The sequence below is a fragment of the Diadema setosum genome, chromosome 6 (genome assembly GCF_964275005.1).
Source record: "Diadema setosum chromosome 6, eeDiaSeto1, whole genome shotgun sequence".
NCBI lineage: Eukaryota > Metazoa > Echinodermata > Echinoidea > Diadematoida > Diadematidae > Diadema > Diadema setosum.
Window position 1 is genome coordinate 4,859,176 of NC_092690.1, and position 16,943 is coordinate 4,876,118.

A 16,943-nucleotide genomic window follows, 5' to 3' on the forward strand; every position below is an offset into this window, starting at 1 on the left:
GCAAAGGGGTGAAAAAAAAAAAGGTAATTCTCGGTATCGCCAATGCGCAGAAAATTTCTGCGCTATCACAGATGCACTTTGGGATCCCTCAGTGCCAATGTCGTTTCTGATTGGTTTGTCCATTGTCTTAGTTCCAATGCAATTCAATGCAATTTTCGTCTGCTTTTCTTTCGTTGCTGCTTTTTTTCTTCACTTAGAATTCGACTAAAAAAGAGCGCTTAGAATTCGACTAAAAAAGAATTTAAAATTTCCAAATTTTATTGATTTGCGGTCGCTAGAGATATGGTTCACCACTGCACGACTTCAGTGTGCTGGTCACATGATGAAAAGCGAAGAAATCTTCAACAAAAAATACCCCTGGATAAAGACTGAACGTGACCTGAGTGCATTGTATTATGCAGCCAAAACCAGAACAAGTTTTTCTCCTGGGCTATCCCATAATGCATTTAAAATGCTGCTCTTCGCACGGCACCTAGGTATTGGCGATACCGAGAATTACACCTGCCAAGCAAATTAAGACAAAAACACATCAACTGAATTTTCCTCCTCTGTGATTACCCTCCACGGTATTTTACATTGATATCTACAATGGTTTTATAATCGTTTGGTTATAAATGTCCAATTCTAGCTGGTTGAATAATCACCATCTCTTGACACCGGTAATTATGAAAACCTTCAGATTCATTCTCAATGTGTTGACCTTTGACCTTGAATACATTTCATACCAAGCATACGCCTGTCCTAACAAAATACCGGGTCACATGATATTCGTGCACCAAATATGACTTAATTAGATTTGTATAAGGATCAAAGGTTTGAAGGATAGCTCATTACCGGGATTAATGGTAAATCATTATCAGGATAAAAGGTTATACAATGCATTATGATACAAATTGAAGGTTAGATTATAATAAATACATATGGTTTAGATTATAATAATGATTAAGGGTGAGAATGTGATAAGGATTAAAGGTTACATTATGATGAGGGACAACAGTTAGATTATTATGAGGATTAAAGGTTATTAAGAGAAGGAATAGAGAAAGAATGACTCTATGGCCTTCCATGTCAACCCTGTGACCTTTGACCTTTGACATAACAGCCTAAAGAAAAAAGAAAAAAAGCAAGAGCCAATTCATTCTTTCTTTGCCTGGATGTGAATATTAAAAAAAAAAAAAAGAGTTTCACAAATGAATGCCATCTAAAGTGTTTCTTTTGTTTTGTTGTAACCATGAATTCGTCATTTATCAATGAAAGCATCTCAAAACTAAATAGCCTGCAAAGTCATACACAGTTCAAAACTGGAGGCACTAGAGAGATATTGGGGGGGTGGGATGCGGAAGCAGAGTGGGGGAAAAAAAAAAGTGGGACAGCAGACCGAGGGAGAGAGCAGGGGAAGGATGGGCTAGGAGAGAGAGTACAATCATGGAATGTACTCACAATCTTTCATGAACAAAAAACACTTTTCATTCAAGCATTTGCTACATTGAGTCCGATAAAAAAAAGGAAACAATTGAGAAGAAAATTTGAATGCACATTTGCCCTCTTCGCAAAACAAGAACCGCCTCACAGCTGGGAAACACGAAGCGTTCTGCAGGCGAAGAGGCACGGTGAATAGTCATTTCTCTTACCAGTCGGCACGGAAACGGGCCATGAAGTGTTAGAGAGCTAATGTACGGCGTGCACGAGAAAGGTGAAAGGTTACGGCGTTAGTAGACTCAGGTTTTCAGACCATTCATTCATTCATTCATTTATGTGGTATGGGTTAATAGACAAGGACTTCACACACATAAAACAAAAAATGAATAATTGAATATAAATGCATGTTCACAAAATGCATTTTGGTCAAGAGGATGCCTTGGCTAGTTGCACAAGTCACCTTTTTGGGGGCACTTCGACCCATTGAGGACAGTTTGAGTTTGCTACAACACACATTTCCCATAGACACTTGACCGAGTATACTCCGACAGGACTCATCCTCAACGGGTCAAAGATTCCATACATTTCAGATGCAATTTAATTCAAGTCTGTCCACTGCTCATACCATCATCAGATGCAATGGTGGATGAGTACAGATGTGAATGTTACTAAACCACAAATCAGAGCAATAAATCAGTGCTCACGATTAATATGTTAAACTAGAGAAGCACTCTGAGAGCGCAGACCTCTGCCAAGCATGCAGCTCATTTCCACCACTGATCTTGTTCTTCCATAGAGATATCAGTGATTTCCACCCATACATACTTATAGCATTGTGTGATGAAAGTCGCCCGATTTCCCAATATAGAAGTCTTTGTTATGTCATAAACCCTCAGCTGCACGGTGCGCCTTGCCCTAGCAGAAACTAGAGCACGCACTTTAGTGCGCGCATGCAAACCTCAAATACGCGCAGCCTGAACTCCAAGTTCATTGACCCTACCTGCCAAAATGTCAAAAATCCTTCATAAATTCCCCTAAAATTCTCGGATCACTACCAAAATTTAATTGTTTGTTACTTATGTCATTCTCAGGCTCTCCTGTAAGTTTCATCCAAATCCGTTTACTACTTTTTGAGTTATTTTGCACAATGATAAACTACAATGTAACTAACTAACAAACAAACCAACGGTAACGAAAACATAACCTCCTCCCTCGGCGGAGGTAATTATGGACTAGTACATGTACCAGGTATACAGACATTGCCTTTGAAGACGTGTAATGTAACACTTCACATCCCTGCTGGAGTCATACAGTGTATATTCCTCAAGAGATCATATTTCCTACAAGAGCCCAGCGCTGAAGGAAAACATCTCAAGGGGAAATATAACTCCCAATAGATTGTCAGGCATTACATTACAACGACTATTTGATGTGTTATGTACATATAGGCCTATGTGGTTGAAATATTTCAGGCTTTCACCATTGACAAACAGTCAAATTCTGGAATTATATCACCTTATGTGATGTTGCCGCTCGTAATATAACAATTTTGATCCTTGCTGCGTTAGTCACATGATTACATTATAACAAACCATTAGACATGAATGCATGTACATGTAGGTCATCTAATGTTTCATAAATATATTCTTCCGTCTTGCCAGTTACGAAAAACCTTTATCTTGTAACTTGCACATGTGCATTGTTAATGAGTTTTGTTTTGTATTGTTTTGTTTTGTTTTGTTGTTGTTGTTTTTTTTTTCATTATTCCTTCTTTAATACACATACAGGAAGCAAAGTCCATAATCATGTTGCATTACCGCAACTTTCACACATCAGGGAATCTTTTTAATGACAAACCATAATGACAACTCTGCTGACAAATTATCTCCACTATTAACTGAAGACTATTAAATTTGAGTGATGGTGATCACTCTAAAAGTGAAACCGCTCCTGCTTGTGAAAGTCATGTCGGGCATAATTACAAATACCTATACGGCATCTTCAGCCAGTCAAAGTCTGGCTGGCATTAGAAACTTAAACCATGTGACAATTTAAACACTTTCTACAGGAAGGAAGGAGAAAATGGTATCCATGTGGTAAATACTGACAAAATTACAATTTACAGTAATATCTTCACTGCACCAAGTACTTTCATTGGGGCATAGAATGATTATTTATAGATGTAATATTTGTAGGTGACAGTTTTTTAATTGCATTTCTACTATTAAAAGAGTTTAGTAGCAGCCCTCCCATTAAGTTGAAATCATGTATTCACACCTAATGCTTGAAATCAAATCTTTCAAAATTATACCATGTACAGACATGCATTGCTTAACTCGGAACATAATGTTCGGACAAGAAATACCCTGTAGGAATTTCTTGATATGAGAATAGTACCAACTGAAATACTGTGGTTATCTGTTACTATGGTATTTTGCCAATGAAAACGGGACCCTATTTCATAAAGCTGTTCGTACAGGTACGCATGACTTTACTAACACTGGAAAAGAAGTGCCAATATGTGTTCCAATTTTTTAAATACACACATGTATGTTTTAACAGAGTACAGCTATCAATTCATCTACATTGCTTGAGCAAAATTTCATTTTCTTTCTAAAAGCTTGTTGTAAAATGTATGAATACATCATCTGCAAATTTCAACTTTAGCTATTGAAATTAACAAAGATTAGGAAACCCACTTGGTTTGCCATATTTAAGCTGTTTGTAAGGTCGTGCGTAACTTTACGAACAGCTTTTTGAAACAGGGCCCTGTGATGACAAATCAGTTCCAATGTGAATGCACATTACACTTGGTGAAACTTGGAGGAAAAAAGAAGAATGTTCATTGTAAAGTAATAGATTATTAAAGTTATGGCAAATTTCACCTTCCCCCTCGGCAAACCCCTCCAAGGGAACTCAACAACAATTTGTGTGTCATGGTAGTAAAATTACGTCGACAACATATATTCAGGAATACCATATTATGGATTATTCTTGTACTTGAAAAGAAGATGTGACCAGACTCTACCAAGAAGCGTGGGGACTCATATTTGCTTAAAATATCTCAATAACAATTCAAGAAATTAACCTTTCATCACAATAAAAAAATAAAAGAAATAAGGATTGAACAATTCCATTCATATTTTCTTGACACCTTTTTACTATTACATGCCATGTCACATTCTGTTGTAAATTATTAATCTAGAAAAAGGGGATGGAGAGGGGGTAAGGGAGCGAAAATAGGGGTACATAGAGGGGGGGGGGGGGGCGGAAGATAACAAGCCAAGCTATCATATCAGTACAGAGATGTCATGTGTCACAAACACATTGAAATTATATATTTTGTAAATTACTGAGCATTGTACTGTGGAGTAGTCACTTTTTCACATTCGTTATACCAACAACTACAACAACAACAAAATATTCAGTGTACATCATGTATATACAGTAGTATGTACGCATATATTGTATATTATGTAACTCAAATATGAATATACATACATACATGTACATTGTACAACTACTGCTAAACACACGACTATTAGCACCATGGTATCTCTAGTCATAGTCAGTAAAAGACCCAAAGACTGAACAAATAGGGTCAAGTGACCTGTCTCTCTGAGCGTGCTTCATGTAAGAGACCATTCCATTCTATATTGAGGGGGTGCTAGAGATCTCAGTTCATATATATTACAAAACACACATGGCACACACAACACAAAACCTACCCACTGGGATAGCAACAATGGAACGGGCAGAGCCCACTCACCTGTGGGGATGTTCTGTTCAAGAGTGGAGGGGTGGGACTGTTTGACGCTGCACTGGTGTTGTAGTTGACACCCCTCGGGAAGAGTGGATTCTGCTGCTGAGTAACAGGAGGCGTGGGTGGGAGGTTGTACTCTTCTGGAGGTTCGCGCACTGAAAGTGAAAGTTGGTTCGAGATCGAATAGGAGTGAAAGTTGGTCGAGAGGAGGAAAGACCATAGCTGTTTGGACACAATGCAATGAGCATTAATATATGTGACAAAAACTAAACTAGAGCACAAAGGGGCACATTACTCATCGGATACCTCTGTCTCACTTTCATGGTTTATATTGCCTCTGAAAGCTCTACACTGGTGCCGACTTCAATATGCCGGCTCGTAAAAAGCATCATTTAAAACTGTGGTGGCTGCACTCCAGCAAACTGCCGAACATAGCCGTCTAGTCTGTATGCTGATGTTGACATGGAAAATTTAGAGGATTGTGCTGTGAACTTCCAAGAGTTTTATATAACAAATATCGCCATACTGATAAATCTAGAAAATGCTTTAGTTTGACACTGCTGTTCATACGTATCATATAGCGAGGTGGGAAAATATTGGAATAAAGTTGTGTGGGGTATTCTTATTATCAGAGACAGTATGTGTATGTATCTTTAAAAAATTATATCTATGTTTTTATATCCAACAGAAAGGTAACAGAAATACAAAGCATACGGATGTACATATAAATCATACAGGAATACAACAATTTGTAAGCAATGCAGATTATTAAAAGTTTTTATACAATAAGGGATGGGAACCTTAAAGGGGCATTCCAGACGATTTTCAAAATTTCACACCATGTAGTACATAAATCGACAGTTCCACGTAGAGATTTGTGGAATTATTGTCACAGTGGTCCTTGAGCAGAGAAACTAATTATACTAAACAGTGTTGATGACATAGAGCCTGACATATTTCAGGTATGCAATTCCATTACAACCCCGCTTGCTTAACAATTTCACCTGTGTAGAATCTATGCATGCCGTGCATATCTTTTGTTTTGCTTCCTTGAGCCCCAACTCATGCATTCTTATGGTGAGGCTGCCATGTCATAACCCTTGTTCATTGCGATTTGTTATAAATTTTGAAAACATTCTTATTCCTCATTCCAATCACTATGAATTCTGAAACTCTGTACTCGGTATATATAATTTACATTTGTATAGTTGTTCAAATGTAACAGTCTGAAAATCGTCTGGAGGTCTCCTTTAAAACAGCATTGCAGCATTCTGATGGCTGAAAAAGCGTATTTTTGGTGGAAAACATGATTTTTACCCCTTTTGCCATAGACATGCAAAGGTGTATAGTAATAATTTTTGGGAAAAAAAAAGAACAATATTCGCCATGAAACCTTAAGCATTTTGGGTAAAATACAGGTGTAAGAACTGCAAAAAGTTTTTTTTAGCATCTCTGTACAATAAATACAATGAATAAATGAACAGAGATGCTGCATATTTTGCAATGGCAACAAAAAGTAAGTACATCTACAGGAATATTATGTGTGACAAGTTTTCTCCCCAAACCTGTGCCAGATCTGGTCTGCTGATGCGAAGTGTGGTGCGGCGGCGGTGGGGGAGGCACGGCGCCCAGGGCCTGCCCCCTGGGGGGAGGAACGGCGTACTCCCTGTCTGAATCATCTGATGATGGAGGAGGAGAAGGAGGAGGATGAAATAGAGAGGAAATGAGAGAAAAAATCATTAAATTAAAATGGCGGGTTAACTCCAAAGCACTCCACAATATTCTAATAAGCATCAGGTGGATTCCCTTTTATGAGTTCCTTTTTCTTTCTTCATCACTTTATCATTTTTGTTTTTGTTTTGCTTTGTACTCTTTTGTGCTAAATTACAAACTAAAAGCAGCCAGTGAATTCATTTATCTAATGAATACTGCAAACAACATAATGCAAAGAGAATCATAAAGTAATTGAAGGGGTCGGTGCAATATAGTGGTAACCCACACTTCTGTCAAAATTGAGTTACATGCATTTTCATAATCCTTATCCTTCACTCTAACCTCCGTGAAAATATCATATTTGAATTCAGCCAATAAGATGGTAAAAAATGCATGCATTCATGTTTTATCAATGTACAATGTATGGACTTTCCAAACATTCAACAGCGATTATCTCAAAATGAACATTGTGTGGGTTAGCACTATATTGCACTGACCCCTTCAATTCTTTAATATTATTGTTCAGCTCTTTCTCTCCCTCTCTGATTTCCAATACATATAAATTCAAATAGATTTATAGGACCTTTGCAATACAAATGCACGGTGGCATGTGTGCTGACTGAAATACCCTGATCATCACCTAGGCAACCAAATGAATATCTACACTGTAAATATGTGCAACATACTTCATAGTAATTTTTTGTCCTGCTTTTCCAAACCAATCTCCCAACCAATATTCTGATTACCTCATCTGCCAATCATTGCTAACATTATTGATACAATTAACAAAAGAATTGGAATGCATCTTCCCTAGAAAAACTGAGCATAACCTGTATGTTGCCATTATATTATTACTAATATGATAAAAAGAGGCCACGGACTCTATTACTATAATGAACTTCAATATAAATTAGAATTTAAATGTACATTGTCAATTATACTAAAAGATAATGCTCTAACCAGCTGTCCATTGACACACTACACAATACCATTCCACCATGCTACATAACAAACTGTATTTATGTGCTAATTACCGCTTGCTAGATGCTCGCGGTTATTGTCTCAGACACAGAAATCAACTGGCAACATTCCACATTAATATCACATGCATGGCATGACATGAAAACTCCTTCACAACTTTAAAACTGAAACAAATTAAGAGAGCAAAACAAGAAATAAAGGTGGAGTAGCTATATGACATGCCAACATAAATCTTTGATCAATGTACAATGTACAAGGTTGACTTTCAACTACACAACAGCGCATGGGGAATAATTCTCCTTGTGTTCACTTTCAGGGAAGTTGTGCTCCAATGAGCTACTATATAATGCATGAATATTTTTGGAGACAATCGATTGTGTTTACTGAAATTGCTATATGACTTTTTAAAATTCCCTCCCCTACTCAAAATCAACATATAACTCTTCTGCTCGTGTGCACAATATTTTTCTATTTGCTGATATCAACTTGATCGCTGAGTGAAGTTTTTGTTCAAAATATAACTCTGTGTCGAAATGCTTGAAATAAAATAGATGGGTAAATGTAAAATTGAGATAGGATAGGAGTGCTATCCCAGCATCGGGGGGGGGGGGGGGGGGGGCAGCAAGAGGGATAGAATATAATTGATAATAAATCCCACGTTTTGATGCAAATACTCAACCCCGCCAGAGTCAAATCTAGACTCGCATGGAAAAGTTTGTTGGCCTACGCCTGTGAAATATGCCTCTTGAGCAAAGTCACATTTCAAGCGCGTTCTCACTGCGGGTGGGACCAAATAAGAAAACCAAACTCGCGTCTCTTTTGGGAGCAGTTACGCTCCACCACAGATGTTATCAAAGAAATGTTGATTTTATTTCTGATTGACACCATCTACCAGGAATATTTGATGTTTCCAGGAAACTCCCATTTAACCCAGTTGAGGTGCAATAAATGGCAATGGAAAAAGAGTTCTGTGGAAGATGGCATCACGGGTTTGGCACGAAAACGAAATTATGCAGGCAATTTGGACAGTGGTACGCCCGCACGTAGGAATAGACCCATCTCCCCCACGTAAAGAATATAGGGGAAAAAAAAATCTATATGTAATTACTGCAAATGAATGATGGTGCTGTGGGTTTTTTTTTTTTTTTTTTTTTTTTTTTTACACTTGTAGTTCCCCACAAACCAGTTTGGAAAGAGATAATGATAATTTCTAAATAAACCTTAAACATGTATGTGGAATGCACAACAACAACAAAAAAATGAAAAAAAAAAAGGATAGGCCTATTAAAAAGAAAAAGCATCATACTTCTTTGTTAAACTAAATGAATTAAAAATGGACATGGATTAATATAGGAACAGGCAAGCATGCTGGTACAACAGTCAGCTAGTTACTGCTGACAACATTACATCAAATGAGATCACAATTCACAATTCAAAGCCATAAGAAGTAAAGAAAACAAAAAAATATTCAAGAGGAGAGAAAGAGATGCAAATCAATTCTGTTAATATAAAGTGGGAAAAGGAATGGTTAGCATGAAGTTACTTTAATATGCCACATGACTTCATAAGTTGCCAGAGCTGAAATCATAAGCGTTAAGGAATGACAATTAATTACATGCACACTGACAGCTGGATAAGGAGGAAATAAAAGACGAGAACCTGCAGCTGAAATGCTTGGACAGAACATTTTTCCTTTTCCACTGAACATAACATGTTGTTAAAATGGATACAGGACAAGGGAAAATTCACAAATATTTGCATGCAAATGCATCTTCTGATGTTTGGGACAGTAACTCATAACAGAAAATAGTATTGTTAATAAAAAGAAAATGAGTAGGGGAAAAAATATAACAAACTTTTAATTCTGAAGCAGAAGAATAAATAATGATAATAATAAAGATCTCTCGTGTTGGTAATGATGTTTGATGAGATTGGAGGAATTCAGTGTCAGAAGGTACTGACATAGGTTGAGAGAGAGAGAGAGAGAGAGAGTGAGGGGAGGATGAGTGTGAAGGATGAGGAAGATGAGTGTGAAGGGAGGGGAAGATGGATGTGAAGAGAAGGGATGATGGATGTAAAGGGAGGGGGAAGATGGATGTGAAAGGAGGGGGAGATGTGTGTGAAGAGAAGGGATGATGGGTGTGAAGGGACGGGGAAGATGGGTGTGAAGGGAGGGGAAGATGGGTGTGAAGAGAAGGGATGATGGGTGTGAAGGGAGGGGGAAGATGGATGTGAAGGGAGGGGAAGATGGGTGTGAAGAGAAGGGATGATGGGTGTGAAGGGAGGGGGAAGATGGATGTGAAGGGAGGGGGAGATGGGTGTGAAGAGAAAGGATGATGAGTGTGAAGGGACGGGGAAGATGGATGTGAAGGGAGGGGAAGATGGGTGTGAAGAGAAGGGGTGATGGGTGTGAAGGGAGGGGGAAGATGGATGTGAAAGGGGGAAGATGGGTGTGAAGAGAAGGGATGATGGGTGTGAAGGGAGGGGGAAGATGGATGTGAAAGGGGGAAGATGGGTGTGAAGAGAAGGGATGATGGGTGTGAAGGGAGGGGGAAGATGGATGTGAAGGGAGGGGGAGATGGGTGTGAAGAGAAAGGATGATGAGTGTGAAGGGACGGGGAAGATGGATGTGAAGGGAGGGGAAGATGGGTGTGAAGAGAAGGGATGATGGGTGTGAAGGGAGGGGGAAGATGGATGTGAAAAGGGGAAGATGGGTGTGAAGAGAAGGGATGATGGGTGTGAAGGGAGGGGGAAGATGGATGTGAAAGGGGGAAGATGGGTGTGAAGAGAAGGGATGATGGGTGTGAAGGGAGGGGGAAGATGGATATGAAAGGTGGAGATGTAATGACTGTAGATGGATAGGGGAGTCGGAAGAATTGAGGAAGACTTGGAGAGGACAAAAAAAGAAAAAAAAAGAAAAAAAAGAGAAAGATCTAGGAACGAGAAAGGTGGAGAAAGAAGTGAAGAGAGATAACCTTTCATTGTTTGAATTTCTACCATGGAAAATACATTGTACAAATCTCTTCCCCCCCCCCCAAAAAAAAAAAAAAAGATCTGTCAACCAAAGAAGAACCAGAGAGGATATAAAACTCCCATTGTCACAGTAACATAATGCAACAAGAAACAAAGGTATACTCCCAATCAAAATATACTGTGAAGCTGTCAGTGGTTAGTATCATGAGACATGAAGTTGTTATGAGAACAAAGCAACTGGGATATGAGTGGGAAAGAAGCAAGCAGTAGCAAAACGGGCAAAGCTGCAAACAAAACGCTGAATCGGAAAACTCTCCATAACGGGCAATGTCAAATCAAATCACAGGTCAAGGGTCATAGAAACAAAAAGTTTTGCAACACTTTGATGCAAAATCATAAATCAGAAAGCCATCAAATGATGAAGGACATCAAAACATTTTACGGTCAAAACTGGATGCAAAAATCATAAATTCAGGACGAACATAAATTTTGAGAAAAACTGAAATCAATTGATATGAATAAAATTTGAATTTGACGGCATGAAATGTCTATGGGTGAGCGTCCAATGGACCACATGCTTTATGTGGAGCATCCACTGAGAGTACAATTTGACAGCACATGCACTTTGGGTGCACACGTTGCAGTTTTGAGCAGTGGGCATGCTTTTTGAGGAGAGAGGGAGAAATAGATACCGTGTGAACCAGCTTGCTGCGACAGCAGATGGACGTTTTGATAGGTGCTGTCTGGCTGCCTACACATGGACGCGCCGGCCGGGCCGTAGCCCTGGCTGGGGTACATGTGCAGCGGGGGCAGGCCGTGACCTTTGCCCTGATGCTTGCTGGTCACGTGACTACCCGTACAGAAGGGCTGGCCCGAGAGTGTGGTTACAGGGGGCAAGGCTTGCTTAAGCTGAGGAGAAAGGATGAGGCTAGAGGATGAAAAATTGGGGGCTTGTCCGGAAGATGACGTAGATGTTGATGATAACGGGGGTGGCAAGAGAGGGCGCTGGTTCTCATAGACAGGTGTGGACGACGCCACATAGTCTTCAGGGAGAACTGCCGGCCCGCTTGGGCTGAAAAACAATATGTTATCTGATCCAAGTGCCATGCCTTGTGCATCCGTGCTGTCGGTGTCCGCAAAGAGCGACGTGCCAGGGTTGGTGCTATCGCTGACGGAGCGACGGAAAGGATTGCCTGGCTTGTGTGGCGCCCTCGCTGCCTCCTCGCGTAGTTTCGCCATGGATTCTGCATCAGCGAGCTGGTCGTACAGGAGGTTGGATGTGGCTACCTGTGGGGTAGCCGGAGCAGTGGCCGGCCCCGATTGGACACTGGTGGGGTGTGGGTGTGGCCCTGGACCAGAAGATAGGGGGTGGCCTAAAGCACCATGGTCAATAAAGCCCGGCTGATTTATGGCAACTGTCAGGAAGATATTAAACATAGATGTGTGTCTAAATATGGCAGCAGTTTGAAGAATGACCAAAAGGAGAAGAGAGGCGGTGGGGAAGCTTGACAAAAGAAACCTGAACTCCATCACTACTTAATTGTAGGAAGGGATGTCTTCTTCATTAACATTTACACATTTTGTCTCTACCAATTTTATACTGTACAATAATGACTGGTAGAAAAATGTACCAGCAATTGATTAAAAGCCTGAGCATGTATATTACATGCATAACTCATTTCAAAATTCCTACGTGTTCAAAGCTTATTTCCTTCATATGTAATGTTCTGTGATGCTAAAAACACCATTTAGTATCTCCTCTCGCAACAAAAGCATTTATCAATATTTTTGTTTAATATTGATCCAATTTTCCTAGCCGCAGATGCTTTTGGCATCTTTCAGTCTTAGTCAGTAAAAAACTGCCTTAGAAAAAAAAAAAAGAAAACAGATGCTGCATATCAAAACCTAGTCTTGTGATTAAAAGACATGAAGAGCTAACACTTATCATGAATATTAATACTACATACATTTCTTTAGACATAGATAATGTAGGAACCTTAACTCTAACCCACCCTCTGGACTTCAACAACACTTTTCAACGAAGGTATTGGTCATGTTTTTAGAACGTTTCAAAATCTGCCCCTTTGCAATGTATAAGCCATAACACTTGAGATTATGCCAACTCAGCGGTAGAAATGGGAAGTATAGGCACTTGTTTTGATAGTCAGCAAATACTTTAGGATAAGTTTCTCGGTAGTAGAAAGGTGAAACTTTTTCAGTGGACATGTACTCATACAGAATGATGTGTGAAGTGATAGGAAGTATAACACTGCACTCTGGTGTAAAGTCAGCACATAAATGTATTAAAGGAGAAAGAGAAGGTGTTGGAACTTTGGGGAGGAAAGTCAATGGATGAAGACAAGGAATGGCTGTGTGAGAACAGACCTGAAAGTTCTACGGTTTCAGTGAGGTGATATAACATTTTTATAGTAATTGTAAGCGCTCCTCTATGTACATAACCAGGAAAGGAAGAAATGCAAACAAAACAAAATAAAAAGGAGAAAAAGTGAAGTATCAAATTTCATCATTTGACTTTCAATGGTTAAATTTGATACTTTGGGAGGGACAGCAAAAAGATGGGTATAGGTTGGCAGGTACAAAAAGAGGAGAGAAAAAAAAAATAACAGAGAAAAAAACCCCACACATATTTTATGAATGGAAGGTATATCATTCTAGGAAACAGAGAGCCGTCAACTTTCACACATCAATATTGAGTGACACATCAGTCGCGGAAAAAAAAAATTAACCGACTGCATTTCACAAATGAAAATAATTCCAATTTCATGGAGGCCTTTTTTATTCTTTTTATTTTGATACTAGGCGATGCCAGTTTTCTTTGATAGCGCCTCCTGCAGAATCAAAGAGACCTCGCAGAGCTCTGGAAATGAGTATTTCTCACTCAAGGGTAATGTCATTTCTTTTCTCCTATTTTTGTTTAAAGTTTCTGTTTTCTGTTTCTGTCTTTTTGAGATGAATGGATTCAATGTAGCAATAAACCTTTCATACGAGACATGGACAGGAAAACAGAGAGTAGAAAAAGTGGTATTCACTTCCAGTGCATGACAAACAATTAGCACAAAATATATCTTCCATCATGAAATATTACATTGGAATCTTCCTGGAAATAGAAAGGATTCTTCCATTCACCAGGTCTAATTGCAATATAATCTCCACTTTTGAAGGACTAGTTAATACCACAGGCAGTGACAAAAGTTTGTGCAATACGGCAACCTTTCCCTTCAACATGGCTGGTTATGAAAGGCATCTACTAAAATGAGGAATGGATTTGGAAAAAGGAAGCTGTTAGTTTTCATCTTGTTTCTCTCCCACAATGTTCTGTTTGGACAAAAAAGAGGAACCTACATGTACACTATAAATCCAAAAGTATAACATATCACGCAGATAGACATTGCTATGTGAACACAGCAAAACAAGGGCAATGAACAGGTGTTTTAAACATGACAGCCATTATGACACTAGGAACTTCAAGAGTTTGTGAGCACCTTTAACCCTATTCTAACTGGGGGGGGGGGGGGGTCAAATTGACCCCCCCTCGACGTTTCGCGCCACGATTCCGCAACGTGCAAAGATTTTGCCGCGTCGTTTCACAACTTTTTTCATTGAAGTCTTCCGCATATTTTGAGACCAAATTTGCGACGTCCAGGTACACCATTCTGAAGTTATGTAATGTTATGCATATATGCATGTCAACCCAAAAACAGCTCAAATTCATTATATCGTGTGCAAATTGAATGCAAATTGTGTTTTTTGGTTAAATTGATATAAATTAGATTATTTCAACTTTTAACCATTGAAATTAATCAATTCTAGTGTAGATAAGCCTGAAAAAGTGCCTACAACAAATTTTGGCAAAAAAACAATAGAAAACAAAAGGTCGAAAAAACAACAAAATACATAAGAAATTAACAAAACAATAAAAAACAAAAGAAATTGATTTTGATTGTGCTATTTTTTACATGAAAATTGTTTGATATGTTTTGAGGAATTCTGACACAAAAATTTAGCAATACTTCAGTCTTTTTAATGGAGTTATAGGTGAAAACATGATTTCATGCACAAATTTGCATAATTAATTTATTAAAAATAGAAAAGCAATATTTTTCTATTGTATGACCATGTAATCTTGTAGTTGACATCCAGCTCTATCTTCAGGCAAAATTTCGCGGCGATCGCGCGATCGGTGGCCGAGATCTGAAGGAGGGGTCAAATTGACCCCCCCCCCCCAGTAAAAACTTGGTCTCAAATAGCCCAGTTAGAATAGGGTTAAACTATCATATAGGTTTCACATCTACAAATAGTGCTGTTCTCATTGAAAAAAAAAAATGAAATCTGCATCACGAACAGAGTCACATCTTTTTTATTCAACGTTCTCACTGTAAAAAAAAAAAAAAAAAAATCTCTAAAATTTCTAGGTCGCCATTATTCGCGAAGAGCTATACTATATAGAAACCTCATGTTATGAATGGTATGCTTACTAGTCTACTTCACAAGGCCCATCAAATATTCTGCAGCACTCCACAGCTGGTAGAAATAGCAAGGGATGACATAAATTTCGACATTTTCTGTGGTCACTGTTCTCACTGCACAACTTTGGATCTTTATGTAAAAAAATTGCACAAAGCACATACTGCAGTTTGTATTGTGACTCAAATCTTGTGAAATAATGCATTACCAACAGGTATTTCTTTTCACACTGTAAAAAATTCCAAATTTGGGTCGCAATCCTCATCCCAAAATAGCCCATTATTTTGAATGCAAAGAGAACAGCACCCTTGTATACTTGGACAGCAGCATTTATGTTCACGTGAAGTACCGCAGACGAAATACCATTTACTTCACGTTCTCATCTGGAACAAATTTCCCCCATTCATTCATTATTCATGTTTTCGAGGATCGTAAAAGACTATATATTTCCGGAAACTGAGGGAAAGCGAATCCTTTCTGTACATTTGGAAACACTTCAGGCGCTGTATAGATTTACACAACGAAGGCCAAGGTTTAACCATACACCCACACACATGTGAGGTATATATACAAGCACAATAAAAATATATACACGTATACAAATATATGCCGCAATTAGGTGACCTAGATGTCAATTTTGCTGGGCCCGCAACAACGGTGACTGATCACAATTTCAGTCACTCACATAATGGTTTTACAAGTCCTAATTTGTAAGATACAACCCTGCATTAAACACCCAAAATATAGGCCACACGCAATATAAGACTTCACTACTTAGGATACAGTTAAAATTATTACTATACCAAGTAAACTTTGGAGCTGAAGAAGGGTGTACAGTGGGTGGAGCTTGCATTGCAAGCTCCATTCATGTTGTTTTAAGGTTTTGCCATTAAACTTTAAAGGGAATGTACAGTACTGGTTGAGGTGAGGATTCAGCTTGTAACGTTTTACGAGATATTTCGAAACTACTCTATGAAAATGTTAAAGAGCGTGCAATTCTGAAGGGAATCAAAAGTATATTTGATGAAAATCGGTTTTGAAATGACTGAGATATCCAAAAACAAGGTAAACAAAGAGATCCTAATAAAAGTTGTGGCCTGTCAATTTTATTAAGATCACTTTTTTTGGATATCTTGACCATTACAAAGGCAATTTTCATCAAATAAACGTTAAATCCTTCATGAAATTACATGCTCTTATAAGAGGTTTCTCATTATCTCACCAAAAAATGTTATCTTACCTCAACCAGCACTGGAAAGTCCCTTTAAATATTGTTCTCCAACTGGCACGCAAGCTGGAATGCTTTCTTTGCCGATTGGCACTGACATTTGGAAACTTATTTTCAAAGAACAGGGATTACCTAACCCTTCTCATCCCAACTGTGTCATCATGGGCTTTTTGCTGGTCAGAGGCACACTGCCACACCTGAGGGGGCTTGCTAACCTTGCAACTACGTTAGGTTAGGATAGATTTTTAGTGAATAATGATGAAAAAATGCCGAAGCTTGGCAAGTTAGAGTAAAGTGCTTGGCACAAAAACAGTTGATGTCACTTCACTCCAAATATACAGCAAAGACAACAAGAACGACAAAAAGTGAACACTGTGCATC

The 16,943-nt window shown here is 38.7% G+C and overlaps 1 protein-coding gene across 1 annotated transcript in view; it reads right to left on the minus strand.

Moving 5' to 3' along the window:
* The window catches only part of LOC140229912 (uncharacterized), a 65,468-nt gene that overhangs the window by 2,676 nt on the left and 45,849 nt on the right, over window positions 1-16,943 (minus strand). Inside the window, exons 8-10 of the mRNA XM_072310111.1 lie at window positions 11,542-12,264; window positions 6,748-6,861; window positions 5,189-5,337 (exon numbers count right to left, since the gene is read on the minus strand). Coding sequence (XP_072166212.1) covers window positions 5,189-5,337; window positions 6,748-6,861; window positions 11,542-12,264 — 986 coding nt within the window. The remainder of the gene's footprint in view (window positions 1-5,188; window positions 5,338-6,747; window positions 6,862-11,541; window positions 12,265-16,943) is intronic.